Here is a 9561-nt window from a genome sequence, read left to right as displayed (position 1 = left end):
CCTAAGATCTTGCCTTTGTAAAATCTTTTCTTTATTTATATGATATTTACAATTTAGCAAAAAAAAAAGAATAACTTTAACGATCTACGTTAATTAATTTGCATCCTAATGAACACCTTTATTGATGTTACACTCCGGTCAAAATGTATTAACTATTGTTAGGTTTTCTATCTACCATCTTTTAATTCGCAATCGCACACACCACTTTTCTTGTTTGTTTGTTTGTTAAAAACGCACACATGCCACTAAATACATTTATGAAATCAAGTAGGAAAAAGTTATAAACCGAAACTAATTAAATTGTTAGGTAAAATATCTCCTTTATAGCGTTAGCCAAACCTACTAACGTAGTAACCACGTTAAACTTCTAAAATAAGTACAAAATTTTGAACCACAAACACTTAATTAGGATACCACTAGTTTAACTTAATATGTTATTATTATCGTAATGAGAACAATATAACGGTATTGCTTCGTATCTAACAATTTTTTTAAAAAAGTTTTGTAATGATTATCTCATCGTGTTGTAAATTCTTGGTTTTGTCAAGAGATGTAATCACTAAGTTTTATAAACAAAATTTATTTGAATTTTTGTGATTTTTTAGTAAAATATCTGAGTTTCTACAAGTATTACCGGTGAAAGGTAAATCAATTGACTCAAACTTCAAACTACAGAGCTCTAATAAAAATTAATAAATTTAAGAAATGTATGTGTAAGTTTATACAAATTGATTCAACAGCAGATAAATAATAAGATTCTATTTTTGGAAATCAATTAATTTTATAATGTGAATTTACAAACGAACAAAGACAAATTAATTCCCCATAGAATACGGACAATTAAGAGACAAAATAGAAAAGTCTTCAGTTTCTCACCAAAACAAGGGTAAAATTCTTTTGACCTGTTAGAACGAGTCTTTATCGACCACGTGTTAATCTTCATACACGTCACACAAATACATCGCACGTGCCGGATCTGTTATAAAACTAACAACGACGCTCTTCTTCATGTTCATATCAGTTTCAAACAACGCCGATCTCAAACCTCCCTCTCTTCTCTCAATCATGGTTGAACCGGCGAATACCGTTGGAATCCCGCTGAACCACGCCGCGTTGCTGAAGGATGAGCTCGACATCGTGATCCCGACGATCCGCAACCTCGACTTCCTCGAGATGTGGAGGCCATTTCTCCAGCCTTACCATCTCATCATCGTCCAAGACGGAGATCCTTCCAAGACCATTGCTGTCCCCGAAGGGTTCGATTACGAGCTCTACAACAGGAACGACATCAACCGTATCCTCGGTCCGAAAGCTTCATGCATTTCCTTCAAGGACTCTGCTTGTCGCTGCTTCGGCTACATGGTGTCTAAGAAGAAGTACATCTTCACTATTGACGACGATTGCTTCGTAAGTTTCCCACAATTCTCAAAGTTTACTCCTTTTTTTTTTGGTGCTGTAAAAAAAAAAACCAACTTTTTTTTTGGTCGTTCTGTTTCGTCTGAATCTGTAGATCTGCTCTCAGGTTATGTCTTAAGGATTGTGTTGTGTCTATGCGAGATCTGGTTACAGTGTCGGTACATTTAACAGATCTCAAAATTTTGAATTTTGACATAGATCTATAGATTCATATGCTCTGATTGTGCTCGATCTGTTTTTTTCTGAACTTCAATTGTATAGTCTAACTCAGTGATCATGATCTCTTATGTTTTGGTGATTCTAGTGATGACATTGTTGTTGGATCAATCTATCTTAATGTCGTAACAGTTTAAGTTCACAAGAATCTTGCATGTCATTCTCCTGAAACACTTTAAGGAACCGTGGGGCTTGTGTCCAAGAATTGATTTTTTCAGTTACGCCATGAGTGTAGCATTGATGTTGCTGTCATAATGTTAATGTGGTGGTTTGAATAATGTTTTGTTAATTTTTAATATATTATTGTGTTTGTTGTCATGTGTTTATATAGGTTGCCAAGGATCCATCTGGAAAAGCAGTGAACGCACTTGAGCAACACATCAAGAACCTTCTCTGCCCATCCTCTCCGTTTTTCTTCAACACCTTGTACGATCCCTACCGTGAAGGTGCTGACTTCGTCCGTGGATACCCTTTCAGTCTCCGTGAGGGTGTTTCCACTGCTGTGTCGCACGGTCTCTGGCTCAACATCCCTGATTACGACGCCCCAACTCAACTCGTCAAGCCTAAGGAAAGGAACACAAGGTACTACTTTATTTAAAATTTTCTTTCCACATTTTTTTTAATTCTTTAGCTAACAATATGCTTAAATGGCCATCACTGTGAAGGTATGTGGATGCTGTGATGACCATCCCAAAGGGAACACTTTTCCCAATGTGTGGCATGAACTTGGCCTTTGACCGTGATCTCATTGGCCCAGCTATGTACTTTGGTCTCATGGGTGATGGTCAGCCCATTGGTCGCTACGACGATATGTGGGCTGGATGGTGTGTCAAGGTACTTACTTACTTCCCCACTCTCCTACATAGTTTTTGCGGTTTCTTAATGGTCTGTATTTTTGCAGGTGATCTGTGACCATTTGGGATTGGGAGTGAAGACGGGTCTTCCCTACATATACCACAGCAAGGCAAGCAACCCGTTTGTGAACCTGAAAAAAGAGTACAAAGGAATTTTCTGGCAGGAGGACATTATTCCTTTCTTCCAGAGCGCAAAGCTCTCGAAAGAAGCTGTGACGGTTCAACAATGCTACTTGGAGCTGTCAAAGTTGGTGAAGGAGAAGCTTAGCCCCATTGATCCTTACTTTGACAAGCTTGCTGATGCTATGGTCACTTGGATTGAAGCTTGGGATGAGCTTAACCCGGCCACTAAAGCTTGAGCACACCGCAGTTTTGGTTTTTTAGCTCAAACCTATCATCATCTATCTTCCTCCCTTCCTTCCCTGTTTTGTTTTATCTCATTTTCCGGCGATTCTTCAGTTAAGTCGCCGGAGTTTATTAAAATAGTGATGATGGTGTAGTTCTATTTAAGATCCGAGACAAATCTTCCTCTGAGCTTTTTGTCTTTGTTTCAATAATAAAATCATATAGTATTCCTTTAGTCTGGTGTTATAGTCTGCTTCCTAATTTGTTGACAAGAAAGTTTGAATATGAATTGATACTAAACCAAGGCTTAAACTATGCTTGATATTAGTTGACTTGAGCTCAGTTGCTTAGGAGCAGTGGTCTCCACCATATGTTTAGCAAAGTTCAGCAACATGACTAAAAATGTGCCTATAATAATGGGCCTCTAAGTATTTGAATGCCCCACTAGGCACCATAAGCCCAGATATTGGATTTCTCATCTAGTAATCCTTTTTCTAAAATATTTATGAATCTTTTACACCAATTTTCCAAGTAAAACCCCAAAAATTTAACGTTTTTTTTGTTTAAACTTTAAAGTGGCATCCACACCTACGACTACGACAAAGCCACAAGGATTGAATCGGAGGACCCGCCCTCGTGTCTCAAAAAGAATATAGTATCAAATTCTTCGTAAACATAAAAACTAATATAGTAGACTTTTTGGCTCAAATTTAGCTAAGTATACACACACAAAGCATTTTTAGCAAATCCATGGTTAAAAAAGATTTTTGGAATTATAAAAGGGCTTCATTTAGAAACCCCAAGCAATAAGCAAATGTATAACATTAACTTAAACTACTTTTTTTCTTTTGCTAAAGAAAGGTAATGTCAAAATATTAACTCAAACTACTTGTACTTTAGGGCACTTAAACTCATGAAAGCTTCTCCATGCCATGCCTCCTCGATTTCTTCAAGAATATTTTTGTCCTTTCGGTTTATATACTCCATGTCGGTACCAACTTTCTTGACCACTAATAGCAGTTTCTCGTTAAATCTCTTGTGTTTAAAATAATTAATAAAAAAACTGAAAAAGAGAGAAAAAGTGTTAAATGCTCAGAATCGTCTCTCCGGGAAAAGACTTTGAAGTACTTTTTATCTATATGTTCTTTTAATTGGTCTAACCCTCTTTTATGTTTAAGAAATTAAAATAAATATCTAAAGATACTCTCTTAAAAATATGGACCGATGCTAATGCTCTAAGTTCTTTATTTTCTATTTTCCCATTCGGAAATATGGATGTTTGATCTACATAAATTTACAATATTCCTTTTATTTTATTTTTTTGACAAAATTTTACAATATTTCATTCCTATATATATAAAGTTATTTTCATAAGAAAAGGTTGATACACAAGACAAGTTGAGTATATTATAGCTAGTATCCTATCTGAATGAAATAATATAATCTGAACTGTATGATCGTTTGGCGCTAGAGCTGTGAGACAATCGCAAGACTCAATTACCAAAGTATCGTGAAACCAGCTTATTTGGATAGAGATGGCAAAAAAATTGTTGAGTTATTTACTTTGATAATTAAAAAAAAAATGGTTTGACCTATACATCGTTCAAATGTATACTGCTGGAACATTTTATTTATTTCACACTAGCATTAACAATTACCGATGATGAGTGTGCCTTTTTCCGGTTTAAATTTTTTTTATACATAAGTATAGACAGATAACTCTTATAAATGAGCTTCACTCACATCAACTAAAATACTAATCGCTTCCTTAATATTGTCAAAGGCAAACGACATGAAGAACACAAACGCAAAGTTAATCACACTCGTTGTAGGGTTTCTCGTCCTCATGATGATGATGAATCTTCATCATGCGCTTCAAGGTCTGTACATGACAAACTCTTAGTTTTCTCCTCTGTTTTTTTTCTCTTCTTATTAGATCATCTTCATGTGTGTCTACATATATCTTTAGGAGATGTTAAATGTGTCTGTGGCGTCCCTTCCTAATGATGAAGATGATATATGTAGCTAGGTTTTATATAATGTGTGTTCTGTATATATATTTGTGCGTTGTTTGTTATGACGATGGTAATCATCTATTTATGTGTGTGTGTATGTCTGTGTGTATTGATGTCTACAATACATCATGCATGTGTTTGTCTTCTCAGTATACCTAAGCGTATGAGTACATAACCATGTGATGCTGATGATGTTGTAGTCTTTGAGAACTTACAGGTGGAAACATAGATGTAGGTGGATCCAAATATGAAGATTATGGTCTTATGGTGAGCCGAAGTGAACCTCTCTTGATGGGACGAAAGGTACACATGCACATTAATCAATAGCTACAATATCTTATTGTTAATTGTGAAAATATAGTCGTGAAAAATACAAATATGAGTGAGGAAGATTCATATAAGCATGTTTCCTTATATATAATCATATATGTTTTCTGGCAGTTAAAAAGTTCAAAACCTATCGAGTCTGGAACAAAGAAAAGATCAACAAAAGGTTACCGTCAACAGATTCAGCAAAAGAGATCGATAATCTAATGAGAGGCGATTATTCTTCACGTATGAAAGGAAGGAAAAGGAGCCCAATCCATAATTGATGGTCATTTAAGTAGTTTAAGAAACTTAATTAGAAGTTCATTATGTGAGAAGACAACGTTAACCAGGCCTATATATGTATATATAAAAATATATGCTTTTTAAAAATAATGTTTTGTTACCCTTTTATTTTGCTTCAAACTATGTATTCCCTTACTTTAGCTCATATATTAGAAGGCTCATATATTAGAATAGAGACTGTAACATTTTTTTTGTAAAATGCATAATGAGGGGACTTCTACATATGATACTAGAATAGAAACTGTAACATTTGTTGCTAAAAAAGGCTCATATATTATAATAGAAACTGTAACATTTGTTTGTAAAATGCATAATGAGATGACTTCTACATATCATACTATCTTGTGGGTAAAGCATTTATTTTCTTACACTTCCCTCAAAACATTGATAGCTCTTCAGAAAGTCGCTGTACACCAAAGAACCTCAAATAACGTCTCATTGGGGGTGATTGGTCACCTTTTAAACCCCATCTTCCAGATTGATATACAATCCAAAGATCTCGGCTCCAAGATCTCCATCGACAATGGTGTGGATCAGATCACATTGTTTCTTTAAGTGAAGTGCCATTACTCTCACGTAATAGCTGAAGACATTCATATGGATTAGCATAGAAGTAGTTTTCTTCTTTAGGTTTACTCGGAATCACAAGCCGCTTCTTGGGACCTCCCATTCTTGTACCGTGAGAGGCCTTCAGCCTGGTCGAAAACACTTCCCAGCTCAACAGTCCTTCATAGTATTCATCTATTAGATCAACCAAGAACTTCCTCTTTAGCTCAATCGTTTTCTTGAACCCCAAGAACCTGAGGATGAGGAATTAAGTGCATATATTAGTCATTGATAAAAGAAACATTATATTTTCTTTAGAGTACAACAGTGATAAATTGATAATGATTCACCTGCGATGACCTTCCACAACTTTGGCCATGTTCCCATAATAAGTAGGAACGAATATATCACTTTCTAGAGCGATGAGATAATCAAGAGCAGCCATTTGAGAAGAACGGTTCTGACAGAAACTCAGATCAGACGAATCCAGCAGAGTTTCTTTGCTGACCTGGTTTCATCATCAAAGATCATCATCAGTTACTGACACTATTGAGTGAACCTTTCAGACATTTTTGATACTAACCACATTTGGAAAAACATCTGTTAAAGCCTTTAACCGTCTTCTACCACCGTATATCTCTCCAGCCGCTATGTAAATCTGAACGTTACGGTCAATGCCCAATGCGGATAGTGTAAGAGCTGTTTCTTCCGGAGTTAATGGGCAAAGACCTTCTTTCCTCTTCAACTCGGAGTTTATTACTTTCTCTTTCCACCATGGATAAGCATATCTAAGCAATATGGAAAAGATTGATAACATCAATATCATGAATAAATTTTAACAATAAGATGAAATGTTTTTTGGCTAACCTCATTCTTGTGAGCTCTTCCTCTTCGTAGCGGTTGCAACCGTGAGAGCAACCAGAGAATGCCAACATGTCCATTTCGTATCTGAGATGGAGAACCAGAAAGGGACCTTTCTCCCTCAGAATCTTGACTACTCTTCTACCTAGTTCCTCAATCTTTGGAGTGAACCTAAGCCCGTTGAAATTTACTCTGCATCTCAGCTTCTGAACCTCGACAGGAAGTTCGTTATTGGCAAGTCGAGTATCTGTTTTGTTCAGTTGTAAGACCTTGTGCTTCTTCACCAACGGAAGAATCTGTTTCCAAAGGATCAAGTACAAGAAGCTATGAGAAAGAAACCACTTGGGTATATAGAAGACAAGTGTTCTAAGAACCGGTCAAACCGGGTTTGAACGAAACATTTGTTTTAATTTTTAAAAAATCGGTCTAGTAGTTCAAAAAATCGAACATGTTGGACCATAATTCTCTCTAAGACGCCTAACTACCGCCTAATGATTTTTTGAACACTGTAGAAGACTAATCATATAAAATTTATATTATTGAACTCCTAGTGTGACCGAGGAAAGAACCTGGTCTTGGTAGTAGGACATGTTAGACCAGCTAACAGGAGGCATGGTGTGGTACACACCGAGCTCGACCCTTCTCCTAAGCCTTGGAGGAACCGCTTTGAGTATACGAACCTCATCTCTCAAACAAGTTATGAAGTGGTCCACATCAAATATGTCTTTGAATTCACTGTCAACATGAGAATCCGATCAATAACTTTAAGAGAGGTTATCAATTATGAAAAATAAGTAATTCAGAAAGAAGCTCTGAGTGAAATGGATGGAAATGATAACCTAGGATCATTCCAGAAAGAGGCCTTGTCAAGCTCTGGGACAATAAGTGTGACATTCATGTACCTTGCAATAGTGACCATATCACATATCTGAAAAAAAGAAAGCAGAGTTCCAAAGTCATATCTAAGTATTAAGAAATGTAAATTCATTTTTGATAAGGATCCTTTGACAAAGCAAACAGATTAGTTCTGATGTTTACCGCAGCTCGCATTTGGTTGAGTCCTCCATTGCAAGAAACCATAAGATAACCATTGTTCTGATATATCCCTGAGTGAAAACAAAGAGTACACAAAGGTATAAACATTGGTATAAGTAACCAGAAAGAAAACATGCTTACTTTTAGGAGGGAGGGCTATTTTCATTGGAAGAGAAGCCATTTCTTGTGCAGCCATTGGGAACTCATGGTGGCTGAGCCAACAAGGCCAGCCTTTCAGCAACCTTGGTCCCCACATCCCACCCAAAGCAACCAAATGAACAAAACAACTCCATATCAGCAATATGGTCATAACCCGAATCATCCATAGGCTCATACGAGACCTGGAAACCAAGGAGTTCTTGAACTTGTCAATCTTGGTTTCTCCTAGAAACTTAACCTTCATCTCTAAGAGCTTCCTGTGGTATAGACACTTCTCCGCTTTACACATTTCTAAATCTCCTCACAGGGGGGGGGGGGGGGGGGGGGGGTGGTTCATCAAATAGATTCCACGCTTTAAGTCTCTATAAGAAGACTAATCAGATCATTAAGTCAAGGTAAGTGTAATCATCACCACGCAAAACCAGGGGAAACATTTATTATTATTACTCCTCGAAAAAATCAAGAATCTCTCTCACTCAAGTCAACCACAATTTCCGGATTAACACGACCGCATTCTCATAATCTCTGAGTTTATGAACCGACAATTCTCAACGCATTAACAATCTCACCAACCAAAAACAGATCTCAAGTTCTATGAGAAAACTCTCCAAATTACAAGGAAACTAATGCAATGGCCATCCTTGGAGCTAAAAGTAAGTAAAGCAGCAATCAAAACTGAAGAAAAGGAGGAGACAGAGTTGCTTGAGAGAGAATGCTTGTTGATATTGTCGACGAGATTCTTTCTTGAACCAGATCCGGTTGGTGATCACCGGAAACTGAACCGAAGCTAGTCAAAGAGATTGGGAGGAAAGAAGAGGAAGATTGAGACAAGAATGTGGCAAAAGATAATTTGTCTTTTTGATATCTTTTATTTTGTCGGTAGTCTTTTTGTTTGTTTGTGACCGTTCTGTGTTAACAGTTGAAGCCATTGTTAAATATCATATAGCTTCTTCATCATATAATCTATGAAGGAAACAAAAATCTTCAAGTTGCATTCGTTTCCTTTTTAGCCAACTAATTGTACAGATTATGGTAAGTAAATTATCTATATATATCAACGATAAGATACTTCGCTGAGTTAATCTTTGTCTTATAAGTTTATGTTTTATATGATACGAATAAAGAATACTCCGTAAGTTTCTAAACAAGTGTCACATTTTTCGCACAGACTAAAAAAGTTAGTGAAATATATGTAAATTGTTATTAATTACACATCTCTGACCAATAGTATTTGAGATAAATAAAATTATTTATAAAATCAATGCAATTTTCGGTTGAAAGTAAATATAATTTGCATTGAAATTGTAAAGTGACATTTTTTTTGTGTAACAAAAAAAAAATGTTAGAATGACTCTAAACAGGCGGAGTATAAACATGGGTGTCATCTCAATATTTCTTTCCCTTTCTAAAAATATTTTGTTTACTTCTGAACAAAGAATTCAAAATTTTATATTGTAGTTAGCATTATAACAGTTGTATTATGCATGAATATATGAGCTGCA

General features: G+C 36.0%; 2 protein-coding genes across 2 annotated transcripts; one reads left to right on the top strand and one right to left on the bottom strand.

Annotated features, from left to right (window-relative positions):
• Nucleotides 1-995: 995 nt before the first annotated feature.
• Nucleotides 996-3066, top strand: LOC125587581 (UDP-arabinopyranose mutase 1-like). The gene is made up of 4 exons (XM_048758327.1): nucleotides 996-1407; nucleotides 1964-2214; nucleotides 2298-2466; nucleotides 2534-3066. The coding sequence occupies exons 1-4, from the start codon at nucleotides 1009-1011 to the stop codon at nucleotides 2843-2845; spliced, it is 1131 nt and encodes a 376-aa protein (XP_048614284.1). The 5' UTR covers nucleotides 996-1008; the 3' UTR covers nucleotides 2846-3066.
• Nucleotides 3067-5707: 2641 nt separating this feature from the next.
• On the bottom strand, nucleotides 5708-8956 carry LOC125587580 (rhamnogalacturonan I rhamnosyltransferase 1-like). Its single transcript, XM_048758326.1, has 9 exons — nucleotides 8395-8956; nucleotides 8042-8359; nucleotides 7904-7971; nucleotides 7705-7793; nucleotides 7435-7600; nucleotides 6872-7161; nucleotides 6588-6792; nucleotides 6355-6512; nucleotides 5708-6258 (listed from the first exon to the last, which is right to left on the bottom strand). The coding sequence occupies exons 2-9, from the start codon at nucleotides 8346-8348 to the stop codon at nucleotides 5997-5999; spliced, it is 1545 nt and encodes a 514-aa protein (XP_048614283.1). The 5' UTR covers nucleotides 8349-8359; nucleotides 8395-8956; the 3' UTR covers nucleotides 5708-5996.
• Between the last annotated feature and the right edge of the window lie 605 nt (nucleotides 8957-9561).

This window comes from Brassica napus, chromosome C5, assembly GCF_020379485.1.
Source record: "Brassica napus cultivar Da-Ae chromosome C5, Da-Ae, whole genome shotgun sequence".
NCBI classification, from domain to species: Eukaryota; Viridiplantae; Streptophyta; class Magnoliopsida; order Brassicales; family Brassicaceae; genus Brassica; species Brassica napus.
Note: the sequence above shows the minus strand (reverse complement) of the source record. Positions and strands in the feature narration are given on the sequence as shown.